Below are 24,718 nucleotides of genomic sequence, written 5' to 3'. Positions count from 1 at the left end.
TGTTTTAGGGAATGCCAATGAATCTCAGAAGGTGAATGCATGAATTTGGACAATTTGTTGACCGCAAAGGAAATATCCGGTCATGTAAACGTTAAGTATTGCAGAGAGCCAACTAACCTTCGATTGATGGGTTTGAGCCATAAGAACTTTCCTATGTGCACATGCAAACCCTAATGCTTGGATCTAGGTTTCTCTAATTGAACATGCAATGTATCTAAGGCTTACAAAATAGATATAGTGTAAACAATTAAATCATATCATATGAAATCAGATCTAGAAGAATACCTTAAGTTGCTTGCTTGAAACTTCTTGTTCTTGGAGCTTAGAGTCACAATTGTCACTCCTCTAATGACTTACAAACACCAACTAGCAAGAGGATGATCTTGAGAGAGAGGGGAGGTGAGAAAGTCGGCTCTAGGGTTTCTTCCTTGCAAGAATGGCCGATTTCCCTCACCCATGGGGTCTATTTATACTATGAGCTACTAGGGTTACACCCTTAACCCTAATCGAATAACTTAGGCCCTAAGCAATCCAAAGATCCTCCTAGATATGATGCTTGGACAATTTTAAGATATCCAAACCCTAAAGTCCATCCACCCTAATATCAATAATGATACATAGCCCAAAACACAACTATCATACATTTGATAGTTTATGCCCCTTTATTCAATTAACCTCTTTAAGTCACCAAATTAATTCTCAAATAATTTATGACTTATATAAATCAAATAATATTATAATTCCTTTAATATATTACTCTCATAATATATTAACAATAATATCTCTTCTCTCTTTACAAATCGCCCTGTCAAGTTGCTATTGTGAAGGCAACCCAAAAGGACCATGCACAACCGGGTCAAGTACTTACCAAATATAGTTACAGCCTTAGACACTAATCCAACATCGATATGGTGTGGGATCAACTCTAGCAGAGCCGTCTTGTAGCTTGAGAGAGACTGAAGGGTTGAGAGGGGTGGCTACTTCTTTTGCTCCATCCATGTGAAATAGAGTTAAGAGGTTCTGGATATGGCGATGTTGAGACAAGAAAAGGCCAGTGTTAGTAGGTATGACTTTAACTCCAAGAAAATGGTGGAGGGGACCAAGGTCTTTGATAGAGAACCAGTTGGCTAGGTTGGTAACAAAGGTATCTAGAAAGGAAGGGTTATTGCCCATAAGAACAAAGTCATCAACATACACAAGAAGGTAATTGAGGATCTTATTGTGATTGTAGATAAAAAGGGACGGGTCTACTTGAGATCCGCAATAGCCAACAGAGAGTAGAAAGGTGGTGAGTTCATTGTACCAGGCTCTTGGCGCTTGTTTGAGGCCATACAATGATTTTTTGAGTTTGCAGATGTGATTGGGGAATTGCGGATGGATAAAGCCCGGGGGTTGTGACATGAAGACTTCTTCTTGAAGAGTGCCATTGAGAAATGCATTGTTGATGTCCAATTGACGGAGTGGCCAATTTTGAGAGAGAGAGCAATGCATAATACTGTACGAATGGTGACAAGGCTGAAGGTATCGAAGCAATCTTTTCCATATTGTTGGTGAAAGCCTTTTGCGACTAGGCGAGCTTTATATTTGGCAATGGTACCATCAGGGTTTCGTTTGATGTGAAAGATCTATTTGCATCCAATGGGTGAGTGAGTAGCCGTAGGAACAAGTTCCCAAGTGCCATTAGTGAGTAAGGCATTGAATTCTTTGTCCATTGCTTGACGCCAATGAGGGTGTTTGAGAGCCTGATGGTGAGTTGTTGGTTCAATGGTGGGAGGTAATGGGTGTAGTGTGGTTGTGTTTACAAATGAGGAGTTGTAGTATTTGGGGTTTTGTTTGCGTGGGCGAGTTGGAGGGAGTGGAGGCGGTGGTGGTGAGGGTGTAACTTGCGGTGATTGTGGAGATTACGGGGGGGGGGGGGGTGGAAGGCGATGGTATAGTTGAAGAGGTGGTAGATTGTGGAGATTGTGCGGAGGGTGATGAGTGTTGGGTGTCATGGGATGATGTGGACAGTGGTTCGGCGGGTTGTGGTTGCGGGATAATTGGTGGAGGTGGCATAACTGATGTGTTGAAGGTGGTTGATGGAGGTGGAGTGTTTGTGACAATCGAAGTTAGTGGTGATGGGGTAAGGAATATGTCTGGTGTGGGTAGGGGGTTTTCAGATTGTAGTTGATGAGAGGGAAATTGGTCTGGAATAAACTCCACATGACAAGAGTGATACATGCACTTTGTTTCGAGGTCATAGCATTTGAATGCCGACTTTGAAGATAAGTAACCAAGAAATAGGCATGGTGTAGACTTGGGTTGGAGTTTGGATGTGGTGTAGGGCTTCAACCATGGATAACAGAGACATCCAAAGGGTTTTAACTTTGTGTAGTTTGGTGGCTGATGGAATAGGCATTTATAGGGGGATTTATCATTGAGTATGGGAGTAGGAAGGCGATTGATAAGGTAGAATGCAGTTTGAAATGCATGAGACCAGTATGTAAGAGGTAGATTGGCATAATGAAGGAGAACTAGGCTAGTCTCAACAATATGTTTGTATCTACGTTCAGCTATACCATTTTGTTATGGGGTATGTGGTGGGGTGGTGTAGTGTGATATGCCGCGAGCTTGAAGAATGGGGAGAAGACCTAGATATTCACCGCCATTGTCACTAAACAGAGAAACTATAGGTTGTGGGAAGTATTTTTCGACAAGAAGTTTGAATAGAGGGAATAATTGGACTACATCACTTTTTCGTTTCATGGGGTATATCCAAACATATTTCGTGAAATAGTCGACAAAAATAACATAATAAGTGAAACCATCAATTGATTTTTGAACTGGTCCCCAAACATCAAAGTAAATAAGTTGAAGCGGATGAGTAGCACTAAAGGAGTTTGGACCAAAGGGTAATTTATGGCTTTTATTAATAGAACAAGACGGACAATGAACATTTGGTGCAATTTTTGAACCTAAGCCTAACTTTGAAACAATAGACTTGAAAACTTTAGTAGATGGATGACCAAGTTTGTGGTGGAGACTAAGACGAGTGTGCTTGAAGGTGGCATGAACTTGAAGTCTAGGCGACGGACGAGTGTGGTATACCCCTTCAGTTCTCTCTCCTCGCATTAGACGTGCCCCTGTGCATAGATCCTTCACAAAAAAGTGAGATGGAAAGAATTCCACCGAAACATGGTTAGTATCACATAAGTGGCCAATTGAAACAAGATTTCGATGTAATCGTAGGACATGTAAAACATTAGATAGTAATAGTTGTTTGTGAGCAGTGTTGATATATGTGTTACCAATGTTAGAGATGGGTAGTATTGTACCATCCCCAAGAACAATTTCATCTAGGCCACCGTATTCGGATACACTGTGAAGATTGTGGCGATCGGATGTGACATGATTAGAGGCCCCTGTGTCAAATAACCAGGATGGTGATGCTGGAGAGGAGGTGGTCACGTTTGCTACTGGTGTGGAGTTTTTTTCTTGATGGACATTGTTTTCTTTTAGGAAGCGAGCTAGCTTGCGACAGTCACGTGCTAGATGACCCGGTATGTTGCAGTACTGGCATAATTCATTAGTTCTGTTGGTGCGATTGTGGTTAGTGTTTGACCATTGGGATTAGTTTTGGTGAGCACCTATGTGAGTCCCCGATTGATAGGGTCTATTGTTGTTTCTGGTGAATGAGTTTGGATTGCGATTGGTGGACCCATGTTGGCGAGTTGTGAAGTTCACGGTTGTGGGGATGGATTCAAGAGTGGGTGATGTTTTTTTAATGGTTCGACAGTTCGTTCGTTCATAGTCTGTGAGTTTGTCAAATAGTTCAGGGTAAGAGATGGGATTTTCTCGCAATTGAGAGCTACAGTAATAGTGTTGTAATCATCTCCCAGTTTGGAGAGAATGTGAATCATAAGATCTTCCTCTGAGATTGGACTTTGAGCAAGGGCTAGGGCATCAACAATAGATCGCATTTCATGTAGAAATTCAGTGACAGATCGAGTACCTTTAGGGTTTGTAGCGAGTTTTGATTTCAGAGAGATGATGCGAGACCTTGAGGCGGAGGCAAAACTTGAGTGAAGTCGTTCCCATGCTTGACGTGCTGTAGATGCAGAGGAGATGATGGGTTTGATGGAATCAGAGCAGCTTCATAAGATTGCACTGAAGATCATTTAATCTTGACGATACCAGGGACGGTATTCTGGATTGGGAATGGGTTTGCCCTCTTTGTCCTTGATTGTTTCTGAGGGTTTGTTGGATTCGCCAATGATATGGTCTTCAAGATCAAGACTGATGAGTGTTGATTCGACTTGTTTGCGCCACACTGGGTAATTATTGGGGGTAAGTTTTGTGGTTAAGTGAGTGGCAGCAGTGATTTGTGATTGTTTGCTGGCCATTGAAGAACCCTAATTGGGATGAAGAAGAGTGGTTGGATCGAAGGACTCGTGAGAGCTAGGAATGCTCTGATACCATATAAAGGTATGAAAATATGAATCTCTGTATACCAATTGTTTGTGTAACATTACAAATGAGAGCCTCTTATATCCAGAATATAATCACAGCTCTAGGTACTTGTCACACCCCAAAACCAAGAACGGCGGAAACGTTCTGGGGCGGAGGACGTCATGTACAGTATCACAACAATGTAAAGTAGTAAACAAGCAACAACATCATCCATTGCATTAATAATATAATTATTATACAAGTGTGTTCTGACAAATTTTGATAAACACTAAAGCATAAATCAAAATGAAAGATGAGTCTTGAATAAGCTCCATCTTCCCTAATCCTTGCATCGGTACCTGTCTATGATGACCTGAGAATACAAGTAATTTTGAAAGCGAGTATCAACTTTAAAGCTGGTGAGATCATAAGTATTTTAGTGGCTTAATTTGTATGTAAGAATTTTTAAGTTTATGAACTGTAAGTATGGAAAATGTATATGAACTGTAAGTATAAAAATGTTTGTAAAACAACTGTAAACGTTTAAAAACCCTAGAAATCCCTATGATTCCTACTTTATATAAAGGTGTCTTCTACCAAGACTTAACTGTTCTAAATGTTCGTTTCTTGTAAAAGTGTGTAATTTTCCCAAGTGTAACTATCATTATCAAAATATAGTTTTTACATTAAATGTTTAAGTGAAATGATCACTAAATATATGAAAAGGGGAAATTAATGTAGTACTGTAGTGTTGTATTATAGGAACTACTGCTGTACTAACTACCTTAAACCGGATTTATATTAAGGCATCATGTGATTGATTGCACCATACTATTGACTGGTAACAACGACATACGAATGGTCGTAAAACGGAATGACGTTTGGCACCCGCAGACCTACAGGTCCGGCTGTAGCTAGCAGTAAGGTGTAGGATAGTCAATCCAGTATAGATCTATACGCAAACTCACGCTCTCCCTTCAAGAGACCCTGGCTACAACTCGGGCCATGACATTTAAGTCATGCTCCGATTCATATCACAATAATTAACGTATTCATGTATATGTAATGTAATGAACTGTTCTAGTATAGTTGTAAATGTTCTCTCTCTAGTATAGTAATGTACTGTAATGTACTAGCTGTAATGTACGTGCTCTCTACCTAGCAAGTATAGTAATGTATTGTAATGTACTAGCTGAAATGTACGTGCTCTCTACCTAGCAAGTATAGACTCATGAATGAACTGACTCATTGTATGATATCGCATTCTAGTAATAGTTCTAGTATCTTCCTAAACTACCCATATGGTAGTTTACTAGTAATCTAACTGGTACGTATGAACATGGATGTATACCCTTGCTACCCAAGGGCATTGGATGAACTGGAAGGACCTTTTATGACTATATATGTACACATGATATATAACTAATATTTAAACGACCTTCAGACGAGTACCCGATATCCTATCAGACCACATCCAAATCGAGGAAAACGAAACAAGGTGGATAGCCTTCCTAAGTCTTTTAAACATTACTTATATAACTATACATATAGAGGCATGCAATTTATAATATAAAAGTATAAAATAAGTTTTGTAAAACCTATGAACATAATCATTATCTAAGAAAAGATCGACTTGATGTCGATCTATAAAACGGTTTGAAGGCATGGGTTTGATAAAACAGTTTAAGTGTAATGAAACATTTGTTTGAAACACAATTGTAAATAAGTTTGAAATAAAACATACAGAGTAAAATGTACAGTGTAATAAGGAGTTTTAAACATATAAAATGTTTATGAACATCATTTGAAGGAAACTGTTTGGTAAAACGGCTAATGAGTGATAAATCATTTAAATGCTGCTTATTAATCACATGTGATTGATATAATAAGTAGCATGATTCTACTTGTATCCCACATAAAACATTTAAAAATAGTTAAAACATTGATTAAGGGGTATGAACTCACCTGTTGTGGGTGATACGGATGAACTGAAGAGGTAGGACTGCTAGGTGTCAAGTGGAAACTTTAGACACACACAATGATCCTAATTACATATGAAGACATATGTATATAAACAATTAGTGATTAAAACACTAATTATACAAGTATAAGCATTTTAATGAGAGGAAAACACTTTTGGTCAAGTGCTAGGAGGCTAATGGGTTGCGACAAAGGAGTGCAAGACCTCGAATGGGAGTTTATGGTCAAATGACCACATGTTTTGGAGTTTACGGCCCATGGGAATAAACTCCTGGCCGTAAACTCACAATAAGGTCTCTAAATGAAGCTTAGAATTAATACAACTCTAGTGGTGAATTGTTCCAAGGCTTAAACAATTGATTGGGCTTCCTATTGACTCCATTGAGGAGTTCACGGCCCTGGGACCATATCCCATGGAGATTACGGCCGTAATCTCCCTTGGGGGAAGGTTTATGGTGTTTTCAAGTCCCTAAATTATCAAGGAATGCATTAAGGCAATTGTCCAAGGCTTTAGGAGGATTTATGGCACCATTTGGCACCATTTATTGGAGTTCACGGCCCTGGAACGTCTTGGGCCGTGAACACCCTTTTCTTGGTGTTTTAATGGTGTTTGCTAGTCCTAAACTCATTAGGGTACATGTCTAAATTCAAGCCTAAGCCTTAGGAAGTGTTTGTGGCATTAAAACACCACTAACTAAAGTTTTCGGCCCATGAACCTTTTGGCCATGTGTTTGCAGCCGTGAACACCCATAGGTGTTGGTATTTTGATTGTTTTGGGTCCTAGATACATTACGGTAATGTTCTATGCTAGTCTCTTGGCTTAATGAAGGTATTTAGGGCATTTTGGCAACCTAAAATGGAGTTCACGGCCCAAGAACCTCCTTGGCCGTGAACTCACTTTCACCCTTGATTTTTAATTGTTTTGTGGACTAAACATTGTAATAAAGGCTTCTAGTTTGAGTTCTAAGGTTTTGGGGGTCATTGGGACACTTTTGGCCCTTAAAATGGAGTTTACTCCCCAAGTGTTCTTGGGCGGTAAACTCCCAAATCTTGGGTTTTGGCATGATTTTGTTGTTATAAACTACAATCTAAGCTATATAATATAACTAGATAGAAGTACTCACGATTTGGGATAAAAACCCGAAGATCTGTGAGAGAGAATTCGGCTTTTCTCTAGTTGGAAATGTAACTAATGAACTATTTTGGTTCAGATTTCTATATATAGTCCTAAGATTTTTGGCAGAAAATATTTTTATTCCCGGAATGAACTCTAATATCCTAGAGTATTGGAATAATAGTGTTGCACAAAACCTTAGTGCATCCACTCTCCTGATATCTCCTTAAGTGTAAATCCTGAAAAACTGTCAAACTTATACCCCAAGTCTGGAATTTCACTGTAACTGTTCTACTTCTATTGGCTTCAAATGGTTTGTACATAATGGAAATTTTGGGTTGTCACATCATTCCCCTGTTAAAGGGAATTTCGTCCCGAAATTAGAATTTAGATAAGGAAGTAGGTACGAATGATCGAGTCGTGAGGAGGAAACTTCCTAATCGATTGGTTCTAGCGCACCTAAGTGAAATCTGGTTCTTGGTTGGCATTCCAACGAACCTTCACTAATTGGCGACAACGTTGCTTCGTCCGCTTGACCTCTCGGTCGAGGGTCACGTTAAGTTATAAAGAAAAGATTGATGCCATGGAGTTCATTGCTAATTATAAGTTATAACATATCACTTACTTCCCAAGAACTAGACGATAGGTGTGCATGTTAATTTGGAAACAAAGACAAATAGATATATAAATAGCTAACAGGGTATAATATCCAATAACAACACTACTATATACACTAAAATATAATTCACTTAAAGTAGGGTTAGAATTCATATAGATACAATTTAACAATCTTATACCTTTTGCTTATGTAACTCTGAGATTTAAATGAGAAACAAGTAAGTAAAAAGGAGGGGTTTGTGTTTAAGAACGTTAGAGACATATAATGAAAACAAGAATTAACAATCAACGGTGAACTGGATCCGGTTTCAAATTCTTTCTATCTATTATGTAAAAAAACTTGGAGCGATATGGAATTCAATTAGTGGTGTAAGTTGTTACTAAAAGATATTAATCAGATCTAATACCTTTTTTACTTGCCAAGATGTTTATTTAAAACAATCAATCTCTTTAATTAAACCTAATCTTACTAAGTAATTTAAAGAAACTCTTAAATCGAACTGAAAGATCGCATACAATTTCATGGAAGTATACCAAACAATGCTCATTTCTTTTCACAAGCTTGATAGTTTGAAAACAAGTAATTCATGTTTGCAATGACAACTATTCCTAACCTAGAACCATTTTATTGTTTGTTTTAACTCCTAAAAGAATTCAAGGTTTCAATAATTGAATAATAACACTAGAATTTAAGTAATTTAAATGGCCAGAATAAACTAAATAAAAATTCAAAATCTTTGAATCAAGAAAAATATGCATTACTAGACCATAAACATTTCCAAAACTAATTTGAAAGGTTTAACTACAACAAAGATGAAATACGCACTTTAAAACTGGAAATTAGGGTTTTTAGTCGATAATAGCTACAAGTGTTATACGAATCAAATTGTAGAAAAAAGTTAATCTGACATAGAAATGATGAACAAAGTGCTTTGGAATGATTCCTAATGCCTAACATAAGATGAAAATCACATTCTTCACTCTCTCCGGTTGTATGTCCCGAAAAATAAGGCCTAACCTCCTATTTGTTGAATTTTGGAATGTGCCAAAAGGACTACCATAGGCGAAACACATATGACATGGCAAAAACCAAGGCCCATGTAATCTTTAAAGTACGCAACCTATTTTTGCTATATGGCCACTATGAAACCAATACTTAATTTTACACGACTCGGATATATAGTCTTTTGTCTTTACCTGCCAAATATGAAATTTCCAACATTTTTGTTCCTTTACTGATTGTTTTGAACTGAAGCTTTCCAACATAATCCCAAACATGTTCCATGATTCCATTGTCTCTACAACACATCAAAGTCCGCACAAATAATTGAATTTCATGAGACAAAATGACCCATAAATGATAAAAACGCATAAATAAAATACAATTACATGAAATAAACATGCATGAAATACATCCAACATTCCATTTCATTATAGTTTTATAAGTCATCTTAAAGCCAATTCAACTATCTAAAACTTTTATATATCCCAAATATAACAAGAACATTTACACAACTTATTTATGTGTTCAACATATTTAATTTATATAATTTTTGTACGTTTTATATAAATCGATATATTTCGAAATTAAAGTAATATAAATAAATATCATATTATAGAGAAATATTACTAGTTTCATTGTGTGTTTATTACTTCATATTTATACCAAGAAAATATGTATATATGTTTAATTACTACCAAAGCTTAGTTTTATTAAATTTGTGTATTCCTAAATGTTATAAAAAGTATTTTTTATGCGCTTTTCAATGTACAATAGATCAAATTAATTTAAATAAACGTTGGATCATTTTATTTAGCAAAATGATTGAAAATCTAAACTCAATCTGATATATCTTTTAAATGGGTTGAAATTGGATTTATCTTGCTTAATAAACATATTAAATTCGAATTGACCATTTTACATTTCAAATAAAAGTAATGATAATAATTAATCTTATATTTAATTAAATATGTTACATAACCTAATAATTCTTCAAATATAAAGAAAAAAAACTTTAATAATTATTCAAATTTCAAAAAAATACAACTACAACCACATATACAAAAATAAAAAATACAACTACAAAGTACAACCACAAATTAATACAAAAATAAAACCATTATTCAAAAGAAACGAAATTCCCTATGTATTGGATTGGGTTGAATCGTTTTTTTACTCTACTACAAGGGCTAAAATATCGTTTATGGGATACTACAGGGGCCATTTAGGCAATACCTCTAAAGTGCAAAACCCTGGTGTTGATAATCTCGTCTTCTGTAATACAGAACAACAGCAAGCATTTCTTTTAACCCTCTTCTCTTCCAATTGTGTTTGTTAGGGTTTCTCTTCACGTCCCAATATCCATCATAATTTGCTCTGTTACATACTATTTGAAGTCACAAATATCTTGTAGCTAAAGGTAGGTAAGATCCAAAACCCATGTTCTTATCCTTGTTAATTTGAGTTTCAATTTTGGTTTCCTGCCATTTGATTTTGTATACATTTCCTCCCTCATTCCGAGAAAACTGATTTGTTATGTCAATCAATACCAGTTGAAGTCCGTATCAAATTTGAAGTTACAAATCAATCAATTTCAAATCCGAATCGAGCTGTAATTTATTTCAAACTATGGGAGTAATCTTCAAGTTTTTCTAGCTTTGTTTCCGTTCACTAATGCATAAGCCCTGCTTGACGAAATTTACATGAACTTACTTGGTTATTAAGTTTTCTACATGTTTCGAAATTTCAATTCTGTTGTCATGAGTAAAAATTAGGTTACATTATAGTTTAATCGTATCGTTTTACGAACTTTCAGGTTCGATGGCCCGTGAATGGACAGGAATTCAACTGTTTCCTCTTGCAACCCAGACCAAGTTGTTGGAACTACTGGGAGATTTAAAGACCAAGGTGTATATCAATCCCTAATTGTTATCTTTACTTTCGTTTAACGTCATTATAAACCCTAATTTACATGGTTTAAGTCGATTCAATTGAGAATTCCTGAGAACCTTGTTGTAAAAGAAGCATTATTTGCTATTAAAATTGCGATCCTTGTAATATCACAGGAGAGGGACAGTTTGACTATCCTTGTAATGGGAAAGGGAGGTGTTGGGAAATCTTCAACCATAAACTCCATTCTTGGTGAAAGAGCAGTTGCAGTCAGTGCCTTTCAGGTATCTCATACACCCTTATAGCTTCATAGTAAGTAATTCCAGTTTATAACTTTTATCTCAATTATATAATTTTTTTTCAGTCAGATGTCCCAAGACCTGTGATGGTTTCCCGTGAAAGATCTGGGTTCACATTGAACATCATTGACACACCAGGGATTGTTGAAGGAGGTTATGTCAATGACCAGGCCCTTGACCTCATCAAAAGGTGTGTAAAATCTAGATTGAATAATACCAGTATTGTTTATGAATTATGTCTGAATGGGTTGGTTTGTGATTTTGCAGGTTTCTTTTGAACAAAACAATAGATGTTTTGTTATATGTGGACAGATTGGATGCGTATAGAGTGGATAACTTGGATAAACAGATTGTGAAGGCAATAACAGAGAGTTTTGGTAAAGAAATATGGCATAAAGGAGTGGTAGTGCTAACACATGCTCAGCTTACACCACCAGATTGTCTTGGTTATGATGATTTCTTTGGAAAAAGATCGGAGGCTCTTCTAAAAGTTGTAGAATCTGGAGGTCGTTTCAGGAAACGTGAAATTCAGGTACTCAATCTCTTTTTATTTATTTATTTATAATTTCTTTAATCTGATTGTTGTGGATATTTTCTTGTAGGGGCACTCAATTCCAGTTGTCTTGGTTGAAAATAGTAGCAGGTGTAATAAAAATGAACGTGAGGAGAAGGTTAGTGGTTATTGCTATATCATGTTTTGCCCTTGATTGATTGATTGATTTTTTTTTTTTTTTTTTTTTTTTTGGAATCAGATTCTTCCAAATGGAAGTGCTTGGATTCCTAATATAGTTGAAGTGATTACAAAAGTTGCTACGAATGAAAGCAGTAGCATTTTGGTTGACCAAAAGTTGATTGATGGTCCAAATGCAAATGAAAGAGGGAAAATCTTCATTCCTCTCATCATGGCATTTCAAGTAAGTTGCTTTTTTTAAACTTTCCTGCTTGTGGGTCCCTTTCCCTTTCTCCCTTTGTTTGATTGTTTTTTTTTTTTTTTTTTTTGCAGTACTTCTTTGTTGTGAAACAAGTTAAAAAATGGATCAAGGATGATATTGCTAAACAACCCAAGTCTTCATGGGAATGAGCCCTTTTTGCTGCTTTTGTGGTTGATGTTATGTCGAGTTAGTGACAGTTGTTTGTTGGCGGGTTTTTTTTTTTATCAAGTATTGTGTAACTTTGGAAAATGACTTGGTGTTATTATATTAGACGAATTTTGACAAATTTTTAATGATTTTCTCGTGTTGCGTGTTGTGGTTCTAACAAACATTTCGAGTTGAAAAATTAAAAAGATTAAGAAAACCACTTTGGTTTTAACCGGATCAAAACAAGAATTGAGTCTAAGTTTTGATTTCTTGTTGTCGACGCTGAAATAAATATTATTTAAAATTCAGTGTTATAGTTTTTGTTCAGAAGAATAAAATATTAGGGTGAAATATGTATTTAAGCCATAGTAGGAGGGCTTGTTGGCAAGACTATATAATTGATATGTTAGATAAGTTTTTATTATTAATATTAATATATTTTTTTTAAAGCTGAGGGATATATTCCCATCCACACCTGGTCCTTTGATATGTTAGATTAAGTGTTGTCAAATTTTCAAGTTTCTTCTTCTATCGCTTCTGTTGCCCAGAGAATTCATGTATAAAAGTAAAATAGAGTGAGATAATGCATTTTAGGGCTTGTGTTTTATCAGATATTTGAAGTGTTTTCACAAAATTTGTTGAGGGTTGTAAAGGGATCAGCATCCTTGGAGCATGGATCGAGTTTTCGAGTCCTTATCGGAAGTATATGATGTCGTAGCTCTAACTGTTAGCATTTAATGAAACTTGAATGCAATGGGATTTTTGGATTTCTTAGTCATAAATACTTGGAAGTTATTAAATGTAACTGTATTTATGGTGCACTTTTTATACTACAAAAAATAACTATCTAAAATTTTATTTTATATAATAACAAACAAAAATTAAACAACTTCCACATATATTAATGAACAATATTGGAGGGGCTATCCGAAATGCTCCCGTCTCCATCTAACTCTAACTTCAATTTTTAGGATTTCCACATATTATTGATGTTAAATACCGAAATTAAATAAATTCAATAGAGTATAAAAAATTAATTAAAAAAACCCATCAAAAATTATAGATTCTTCCATCTTTTTTTTTGAACGGCAAATATAAATATATACCAAACAACTCTTAAATTATTCCACCTACGTCCACAGTGAGACTTAAACACTCGACCTCAATTAGGGATAACAACACCGGATACTGTTGAGTTACAGCCCTTTGGTTATAGATTCTTCCATCTAAGCTATATCCACTACGAAAACACTTACCGATCATTTTCTACATCAAACAATGTCGACTTAGAAATGGACAAATTTCTCATTGTGTAAAATGATCATTTCTGACACTAAGGCTTGAAGGTGTGGCCTCGCCACCCTTCTCGCCAAGAAGCTCGCTAAGAGTTCCCACATCACCTCCTAAGACTTTAAAATAAAACCTATTTAAAATCAAACACTACCTACTCCCTATATTTTTTGTGCTACACATGTTAAGCCTACGTGGCATAAACAAATAAAATAAAATCCTACGTGGCAATATGCTATGAGTATTACCACTCTCTATAACTAAGAAGTAAGAAGTGACATTTTCCAAACAAAAAAATGTATTAAAAGATCAAATTTTCCTCACTAAGAAATGGTTAATTCCCATTAAAACCATTATCTCTATAATACGAAATTTAAACTTAAATCCATTTATGAAAGTAGGCTTGAGAGAAATTTCAACATATTGTAACACCTCAAATTTTAGACCAAAATTTTTATTTTTAAACTTCCAAAACATAGTTTCACAACCAGATCAATTACAAATCATTTCAAAACTCCAGTGTCATAGTTATTAGAGTACATAAAGATCATGTCCCAATAGTAAATTCTCAGTGCGTGTGTACAGTTAGATATTCGCTTTCTTGCGGTCTTGAGAAGTACCTGCCACATACAAATCAACAATTGTAAGCACAAAGCTAAGTGAGTTCCCCAAAATACCATAAAAAACACAACATAAGTAAACAATCATGGGTTATCTGCAACCATGGGACTATCAACAATCCCGATGAGCTAACAGCATACTCGTGAGGTTATCCGTAACCCTCGGTGAAATGATCCAAAAATCACAACTAAAAATTTCTTTTAAAACATTACTAAAACTAGATTTATAACAACGTATCATAAGTCAAACATAACTTTCAAGTATTAAATCAAAACATAATATCATTATCAGAGCCAAACATTCCCAGGCCATCTGACTATGGTGTGTGCTCTGCAATCTTCCCGAGCTCCTCTTTTGAAAACCGAGTACCTGAAACCAAAACTGAAAACCGTAAGCATGAAGCTTAGTGAGCTCCCCCAAGCTACCACATACCATGCAATAACATATAAAGCACATACTGGGCCTTGCCCACTGCATCGGACCGAAGTCCGGGCTATCTGGGGCCTTGCCCCCTGCATCAGACCGAAGTTCGGAAACTGACTGGGACCTTGTCCTATGCATCGGACCGAAGTCCGGACTAACTGGGGCCTTGCCCCCTACATCGGACCGAAGTCCGGAAGCTGACTGGGACCTTGTCCCCTGCATCAGACCGAAGTCCGGACTAACTGGGGCCTTGCCCCCTACATCGGACCGAAGTCCGAAAGCTGACTGGGACCTTGTCCCCTGCATCGGACCGAAGTCCGGACTAACTGGACAGAACATAGCATAAACATATCAACTAGCATGAACACACCTAAACTGCATACTACATCGAGCCATAGCCCGGAACACATAACACATAGATCATGTCTGAGCCACGAAGGCATCAAACATGCTAGCTACTACATCAGATCAAATCCGGAAACTACTGCTAGCTAAACGGGCTGACATTGTGGCCTTAGACCCATTCCTACTGAAGGGAAACTCACCTGAACTGCTGAGCTCTGCTGATAAACCTCTGGCTGCTACTCGACAATCCCCTGAACCGCTGCTCCTCTAGCTCTCCGGGCTATCAATATACATATAACACTTAGTCTGACAGTCAACTAAATCAACTTTGGTCAAAGTCAACCTTCCAGGTCAACCCTACTCGCCGAGTCCTCATAATGACTCGCCGAGTTCATAAGCTCAGGGTCTTTCTATTCGCGACTCGACTTGCCGAGTCCAACTAGTTCCAAGTCCGGTTCTGTCCAACTCGCTGAGTCACCACCCGACTCACTGATTCGAGTCTCAACTCGAAGGGTTTGAGGTTTCGCGACCTGACTCGCCGAGTCCACTAATATAATCGCCGAGTCCAAGGCAATCTTCAACCAACTCGTCGAGTTGTTCTTCCAACTCGCCGAGTTGATGCCCAACTTCATCCGACTTGACGAGCTGTTCATCCCACTCGTCGAGTTCCTCCTCATCTTCAAGATACTCGCCGAGTCCACTCGAAGGACTCGCCGAGTCTATTCAATCCTTAATCCATGCAGTCGCTTTTCGAGCCAAGCAGGGCTTCCAACTCATAGATCCATACTTCTAAGGCCTATCCCCCACGTAAAGTGGCAAACTTTACGTGTAGATCAAGAGATCTAGGCTTAAAACACATTCAAACTAGGGTTTATGGCAACATACTTCTTCAACATACCAAGGGCTGATACATTAGGGAATTCTAGACCAAAACAAACATGGATCTGAGGTAGCAACCTCAGATCTGGACCTCTAACTTGAAATGGTTACTTATCATGACAAAATGTCCAAAACTCACACATGAGAATAGATCTAGGTGCAAAGGGATTCCAAGCAACAGCTTATTACCTCCAATTGGTCTAAAATGTCTTCTCAATCCCGGATCTACAGTCCCTTCTTGCACCTCCAAAGCCTTTCTTCCTTTTCCAAGCTTTAGTGCACGCTCCAAGGCAAGATCTAGCTCTAAAACGGATATGGTGGCTAGGGTTTGGTGTTCTGGGGAAGAGAGGCAGTAAAGGAACCCTAGGAAGGAGAATGAGACGCTTAAATAGGCTCCAAGTCCCGAATTTAGGGTTTTCCTCGTTCAGACCCAACTCGTCGAGTCTCCTTGCCCGACTCGCCGAGTCGGTCGCTTACACCTCGACCCGGATCCCGCTTGGACTCGCCGAGTCCCTCCATGGACTCGCCGAGTCTCCCCTTAAAATTGAGGTCTTCCTTCTTTTCTTGACTTTCCAAACTTTGGGGTGTTACAACTCTCCCCCACTTAAACTAAACTTCGTCCTCGAAGTTTGCTATGACCAACTGTCCTGCGAACTGCCTCCAACTCTCTATCTGGAAAACTAACACCCTTCTGTCCATCACTCCAGCCACTCACAGTGCTGGTCACTACTGTTGGTACATACTGAATTCTTCTCCTTTCCCTAATTTCCTCAATGTTACTTCCTCCGACTGAGAATTCTGTACCCCTCATCCGCCTACTGGATACACTGAGACCACTCTGGTCCAGCTAATCTACCGATATCTGAGTTACCGGACTCCCACCGGTCACTACACTCCATCACAATCTCCTAGTCGCTTCCAGCGACTCCTGAAGATACTTCGACTATCTATAACTGTTCTATCCATTCTACCGCTCATACTGAACATGCCTGAAACTCTAAACTGTCTGAAACGCTGAACCGACTGAAACGCTGAACGGCCTGAAACACTGAACTGACTGAAACACTGAGCTGCCTGAAACACTGAACTGACTGAAACACTGAGCTACCTGAAACACTGAACTAGCTGAAACACTGAGTTGCCTGAAACACTGAACTCCAACCCAACTGTGTTGTCAAGGGACTCCTTACTTAGTCGCTTCCACGACTTCTGAACGAAATCTTCCTCTAGGACTAGTTTCCGCTAGTCATTCTGTCACTGTGGCTCTAGCAACCTTCCGATCCAACCGATCGGGTCCATACGTCACATCCTGACATCATCAATTCCATGACTAACAACATGATGGCCCCCAGACTGACGGTAGCCCTTAACATATCCGAACCCCAACGGTCCACTGCTACTCTGATCTCATAACTGATGTGACGATCTATAGCCAAATTGCTGACTTAGCCATATCTGAACCATTTGGGAAATCCGAAATCTAACCCGTGGATTCCCATATCCTCACTGCTGCACCCGAACTGGTGGGTACTACTGCTTTCCCGCGTCTAACACGCGCTCATGCTACCTACCAATCTGATAAAGGCTGCGACTACGCTCGCGGACTTACAACTCTCTAATACTATTTGGCTGCTAGTGAATGCTACGGCTACCCCCGCAGACTTACAACACCACTACTACTATCTGACTGCTAGTGAATGCTATGGCTACCCCCGTAGACTTACAACACTACTACTACTATCTGACTGCTAGTGAATGCTACGGCTACCCCCGCAGACTTACAACACTCTACTATTATTTGACTGCTAGTGAATGCTACGGCTACCCCCGCAGACTTACAACACTCTACTACTATCTGACTGCTAGTGAATGCTACGGCTACCCCCGCAGACTTACAACACTCTACTACTATCTGACTGCTAGTGAATGCTACGGCTACCCCCGCAGACTTACAACACTACTACTATTATCCCGAGGACATCCTGACTATCCCTAGTCCCGCTAGAGATTCCTCATCCTGATTTCCCAAAAACAGCCCTTATTCTTTGAATACTGCATCATTCTTGACATCTTATATCCTTGATATACTTAGCGCTTCGTCGAGGAACTCTTCGACTTGGTTCCCAAACCAACCGTCTACTAATCCGGATACAAGAAGCTTTCGTTGGGAAGTTTCCAAACTCCCAACTCCTGAATCCACGCAATCCTGCATGCTGACTTTGCCACTGGCTACTAATACGAAAACATCTCCAACTATCCGTTTCTTAGGATCCTCATTCCGACTCACTTGAGCCTCTACAGGTGGTCCTCCAATCCTGGATTCTCAACCAGCTTCCAACCATCTCGATTACATGAACTAACTGCTGGAAAGGTCCTCGAACTCCCAAATCTGAACTCCTCAATCCATCGATCACTGTGCTACAATCATTTCAGAGGCCGCGCAATCATTCTGAGTCTACGTGGCTCTTATTATTGTATACTTGGAAGGGTTCTCCCCCACTTGGATTCGACTAGATCCTTACTGCTCACTGGTCGAAAGGATTTCCAACATTCCTTTCATTAGAAGGGCGATATGCTGACCGCCGACGTTTACCCCTGCCAGCGCTCCAACTAACTCCTGCCAGGTCCGCACCCTTCCCGCTATCTGACTGCGCACCCTTCGATCCTTAACTGTAATTGCTTTAGGGACTACATCTCGAGAATCTGCGTTTGGGGTGCACCTCCCCAACCCACTTTCTTACTGACCGCTAGCTACTCTACTAAAAACTCTGAACTATCACAACTGAGAATATAATTGATCATTACTCGACTAACGCCCTCCGCAAGTAGTAAAGCACTACTGCATCTTACACATACATGCTACAAATACTGAATCCGAAATAACCTGATCTAGAGGGAACGATCTCCAATTCACTATTCGAATTCCAAGGTATGCAGATGGCATAAAACTCAACCACGAGCAGGTAATGCAGCAACATAACAATAATATCACAATAATAGATGACAGAAAAGCAAAAGATACATACCTCCATCACTCAGTGCTGCTCGAATCCCTGCTGAAATCTACCGGAAAACTCGACTCCGAGCCGTAGGCACCCTTGCCCGGCCCTGATGTCCGTTGGGCTCTCGAAGTCCCAGGGGAAGGAGCTGACACCTGCCTTGCTGTAAACAAACTCGGACAGTGGGCCTTCTTATGGCCTCTCTAACCGCAATGGAAACATATCGGGTCAAGTCCTTGGGCATTGGTAGTAGTACAATCCCTGCTGATATGACCCATTCGATCGCATCTGAAACAGCCCAAATCATCACCTTTTCTACGCCTGCACACACCCATGTGTGTCCTTCCGCACTTCCCGCATCGACTGCGGTTCTGATAGTTCCTCGCCCTCAAATCAGAACCCTTGGGCCTCTTACTCGAACCTGAGGCTACCTGAGTCTCATCCGCTTTCCTCTTCCTTTCCGACTCCCTGCCCGCCGACTGAACAACAGCTGTCTGATCTTGGAGCCTCTCGATCAATCTATCAGTGATCCTCACGACCATGTCGGGCAGATCCTCGCGAATGGCTCGCGAAACTTCCTCAATTATCCAATCATACAGAGGTCTCTCTTGGAGACAGGGTGCCCCACTCACTCCTGTCCCCTGATGGCAAAAACTAGAAATGGGGTCTCCCTCCCTGATGGATCCCCGAACTCCATAAGAATCGGGATCTAGACGAGCCCCAACCTGTCTTGAAACTATCCCGGCCTTAAAGGCCTCAAGATGACTGTCCATGAGCTCCACAATGGCCTCTCTAACCGAACCGAAAATCACTGGAGTCTGATCAATGATGTTGCGCGTGATCTCTGCGGAAATGAAATCCCTCATCTGATCATCAAGCTGCCCGACTCTAAAGCCCGAGCCAGATCCCTCCTCGACGTCTGAACTGCTAACTGATATCTCGCGCAACGTCACCATGCTGAAAATATAACAATTCCTGATCAATTTACACACTACTGCTGAGGGATTTCTCACACACTCTACCATTCCCTGGTTTCGTCTTGGCCCCTCTTGAATCGAGTACGGATCCTCTGCTTTCAGTAGTATGGGCCCCTACTACCTTCCACATCTATCCGCACTTTCCTCAAGAGTTACCTCAACTCCACCAAATCACTTCTACTAATACTGATCTCTGATACTCTCATCCTAGGCTTGCCCTAGGGAACCTCTGACTCTACCCAAACAGTCCTCAGCTGTTGAAGGCCTCATTGTAATGCCAATTAGCCACCACCTGAATACCATCACATGCAATGAGGCTCGGATAATCCTTCGAGTAAAAGTCTCGTCCCTACAACGGTTAGACTCAGACGAGAGCTGCGCAGTAGGGCCAAATCCAGCACTCTGAGATTATTCAACCCTGATCACATGTGATGTGACGTATTCACCTAATGGCTAACTCCCATCACTCAGAGTCCCACAAAGCACAAAGCAAGCAGCACTCGGATAAAGGAAACGTACTCAGGCAAAACCATTCTCATAACAAGAAACTGCAGTAGCATTCAATGCTAAGCTCATACTATCAGGCATAACCTACACAGGCTATCCTACTACTGTCTACTCAATACTAGCATGTAATTCTCATAAAGCTGAACACATAAAGCAGGCACATAAGGCATCATCCTAGATCCTTAGTCCTATTCTAGCATGCTGTTCTACTGAAGCTGGAACTGAAACTGAAACTGAAACTGATACTGAAACTGATACTGATAATCATAACATAACTTGTATGGGTAAATTGGGAGTACTTACTTGAGCTCGGCTGATTGCATGCACCACACCCTTTTCTCTTTTCAAAACTCTTTTTACTTTTTCTTTACACTTTTTCTAAAATTGTTTTCTTTTCTCAAAATTCTTTTGTAACTACGATTTTTCTTTTGAAAACTCTATACCACTTCCTTAGTTTGAGTTCAGGCACACTCGGAAGTGCGCCCGAATCCCTCAAACCAAGGCTCTGATACCAACTTGAAACGACCCAAAAATCACGACTAAAAATTTCTTTTAAAACATTACTAAAACTAGATTTATAACAACGTATCATAAGTCAAACATAACTTTCGAGTATTAAATCAAAACATAATATCATTATCAGAGTCAAACATTCCCAGGCCAACTGACTATGGTGTGTGCTCTGCAATCTTCCCGAGCTCCTCTTTTGAAAACCGAGTACCAAAAACCAAAACTGAAAACCGTAAGCATGAAGCTTAGTGAGCTCCCCCAAGCTACCACATACCATGCAATAACATATAAAGCATATACTGGGCCTTGCCCACTGCATCGGACCGAAGTCCGGGCTAACTGGGGCCTTGCCCCCTGCATCGGACCGAAGTCCGGAAACTGACTAGGACCTTGTCCCCTGCATCGGACCGAAGTCCGGACTAACTGGGGCCTTGCCCCCTACATCGGACCGAAGTCCGGAAGCTGACTGGGACCTTGTCCCCTGCATCGGACCGAAGTCCGGACTAACTGGGGCCTTGCCCCCTACATCGGACCGAAGTCCGGAAGCTGACTGGGACCTTGTCCCCTGCATCAGACCGAAGTCCGGACTAACTGGACAGAACATAGCATAAACATATCAACTAGCATGAACACACCTAAACTGCATACTACATCGAGCCATAGCCCGGAACACATAACACATAGATCATGTCTGAGCCACGAAGGCATCAAACATGCTAGCTACTACATTAGATCAAATCCGGAAACTACTGCTAGCTAAACGGGCCGGCATTGTGGCCTTAGACCCGTTCCTACTGAAGGGAAACTCACCTGAACTGCTGAGCTCTGCTGATAAACCTCTGGCTGTTACTCGACAATCCCCTGAACCGCTGCTCCTCTAGCTCTCCGGGCTATCAATATACATATAACACTTAGTCTGACAGTCAACTAAATCAACTTTGGTCAAAGTCAACCTTCCAGGTCAACCCTACTCGCCGAGTCCTCATAATGACTCGCCGATTTCATAAGCTCAGGGTCTTTCTATTCGCGACTCGACTCGCCGAGTCATTCTATGACTCGCCGAGTCCAACTAGTTCCAAGTCCGGTCTTGTCCAACTCGCTGAGTCACCACCCGACTCACTGATTCGAGTCTCAACTCGAAGGGTTTGAGGTTTCGCGACCTGACTCGCCGAGTCCAAGGCAATCTTCAACCAACTCGTCGAGTTGTTCTTCTAACTCGCCGAGTTGATGCCCAACTTCATCCGACTCGATGAGCTGTTCATCCCACTCGTCGAGTTCCTCCTCATCTTCAAGATACTCGCCGAGTCCACTCGAAGGACTCGCCGAGTCTATTCAGTCCTTAATCCATGCAGTGGCTTTTCGAGCCAACATACTTCTTCAACATACCAAGGGCTGATACATTAGGGAATTCTAGACCAAAACAAACATGGATCTGAGGTAGCAACCTCAGATCTGGACCTCTAACTTGAAATGGTTACTTATCATGCCAAAATGTCCAAAACTCACACATGAGAATAGATCTAGGTGCAAAGGGATTCCAAGCAACAACTTATTACCTCCAATTGGTCTGAAATGTCTTCTTAATCCCGGATCTACAGTCCCTTCTTGCACCTCCAAAGCCTTTCTTCCTTTTCCAAGCTTTAGTGCACTCTCCAAGGCAAGATCTAGCTCTAAAACGGATATGGTGGCTAGGGTTTGGTGTTCTGGGGAAGAGAGGCAGTAAAGGAACCCTAGGAAGGAGAATGAGACACTTAAATAGGCTCCAAGTCCCGGATTTAGGGTTTTCCTCGTTCAGACCCAACTCGTCGAGTCTCCTTGGCCGACTCGCCGAGTCGGTCGCTTACACCTCGACCCGGATCCCGCTTGGACTCGCCGAGTCCCTCCATGGACTCGCCGAGTCTCCCCTTAAAATTGAGGTCTTCCTTCTTTTCTTGACTTTCCAAACTTTGGGGTGTTACACTCGGGTAGGCTATCAGCAGACCTAGTAAAGCAATTACCATATCAACATATACATAAGATAACATAACTTAACAGCTAGACCCAACTGGTCATAATATTACAACTATCCTACCATATAGGTAAGAGTAAGTGAGGAGACTTACCTGATACTGATTTTGTGAGCAAAGGAGTCATCTTCCAAGTATTCCAAGTGTTAGTGATGATTTGTGATTCCACTTGATGCATTCACATTATTGGTGTTAGGCTCTTAAAGCTCCAAGCAACAAGCTACAAGAAAAGGTATGTTATTTAACTTGTTTTATTACCCTAGTATCAAAGTTTTGTATGCTAGTTAGGGTAATACCTTGGAAATTGAAAGTTTGCATGTGTAATAGAGAAAACATAGATCCAATGTATTTAGGGTTGCATGTACACCTTAGGAGTGTTAGAATGCTCAAAACCCTCCAGTTGTTTGTTGGGATCGTTGTAATGGATAAAGTTGGACTATAAAGCTATTAGGAACCATAAAAATGTGATCTTGGTCCTTTTATCCCTTCCATGCAAAAGTTATGATGTCTTAATGGATTAATAACTAAGGTTTTAGCTTTTGGACCATTTATAGCCATGGAAATTCATAAATGTGAAAACTTTATGACTTAAGTCAATGTTTTGAGTCTAGATCTGAGTTTTGGACAAAAGGTCTTAAGTGATAAAGTACTTAATAGAGAAATAAGATCAAGTTGTATACGCTAGGTACGTAGAAAGGGAAACACGTCTCAATTTTTCGGGTTCTTCATTTCATGTGATTTTTGCCTCATTGTACTTGTGAGTCGAAGGAACCAATGTTGTCCCACTAGTTTTGGTTATCTTTAGTAGAGGGATGCCATAAGGACTGTATATAGTCGTGTAGGATAGACTGAGGACTTTTGATCTAGGCTTTCTTGCATGTTCCTTGTTTGGTTGTGGCTTTAGAGTAGGATCACTTGTCCGGGTGTCTATCTCACCTCTGAGTATATACGGTTATATATTCCTTGGATTGTTGGTATTTAGTATATTGCCGTGTTGTAGTGATTTGTTAGATCTATATCCTGGTATATAAGATGTTGTTTATGTTGTAGTGATCTGCTAGATCTGTATCCTAGTATATAAGATGTTGCTATGCGGTAGTGATATGTAGATATGTATGTCTACGTGTACTTGTTGGCTCATCTAGTGGAGTGCCCTAGGGGTTGTATGTAGCCATGTAGGATAGCATGAGAACTCTTGATATAGGCTTTCTAGCATGTTCCTTGTTTGGTTGTGGCTCTAGATTAGGATTGTATGTTCGGATGGCTATCTCACCTCTGGTTACTTATGGTTACACATTTCATGGAGGTTAGCTAGTAGCGGGATAGTGTGCTAATAGAGGACTAGTAGGTGGTAGTTGTGACATCCCCAAAATCTCAGCCAGAAAAGACCGATTTTCATTTATGCTTTTAAATATTTTCAGAGTAAATCCTTTTGATTTGAAAGAGTTGCGGAATTTGTTCCCAAAAACAAAACATGATAAAACAATGTTTACCGAAGCATTTCATAAAAGAAATGTATTTTCATTATAATCAAAACTCGGGGTGTCATGTTCGGATACAGACCAATAAGCATAAACGAATACATTACAAGTCATATAACAAATATAAACATATGCAGACTTGTAAACAAAACAACTTGATGGATCATCCATCTCATGCCCTTCCGCCACTTCCTGTAATACAATTTAAAACTGAGTGGGTCAGGCTTGGGAGCCTGGTGAGCATATAGGGTTTTCAACCCACAATAAATATC

General features: G+C 39.9%; 1 protein-coding gene across 2 annotated transcripts; it reads left to right on the top strand.

Moving 5' to 3' along the window:
- The first annotated feature begins 10,407 nt into the window (after positions 1–10,407).
- Positions 10,408–12,557, top strand: LOC145070148 (translocase of chloroplast 34-like). 2 transcript variants are annotated; one of them, XM_079017092.1, is made up of 8 exons: positions 10,408–10,560; positions 10,957–11,048; positions 11,207–11,314; positions 11,395–11,519; positions 11,597–11,861; positions 11,932–12,000; positions 12,082–12,243; positions 12,333–12,557. In XM_079017092.1, the coding sequence occupies exons 2-8, from the start codon at positions 10,962–10,964 to the stop codon at positions 12,408–12,410; spliced, it is 894 nt and encodes a 297-aa protein (XP_078873218.1). In that variant the 5' UTR covers positions 10,408–10,560; positions 10,957–10,961; the 3' UTR covers positions 12,411–12,557. The 2 variants fall into 2 exon arrangements, with proteins under 2 accessions (XP_078873218.1, XP_078873217.1); XM_079017091.1 differs by having other exon boundaries at positions 10,411–10,564.
- The last annotated feature ends 12,161 nt before the right edge of the window (positions 12,558–24,718 follow it).

The sequence above is a fragment of the Lactuca serriola genome, chromosome 8 (genome assembly GCF_051521515.1).
Source record: "Lactuca serriola cultivar US96UC23 chromosome 8, Lser_US96UC23_V15, whole genome shotgun sequence".
Lineage (NCBI taxonomy): Eukaryota > Viridiplantae > Streptophyta > Magnoliopsida > Asterales > Asteraceae > Lactuca > Lactuca serriola.
This window is presented reverse-complemented; position numbering and strand designations above follow the sequence as displayed.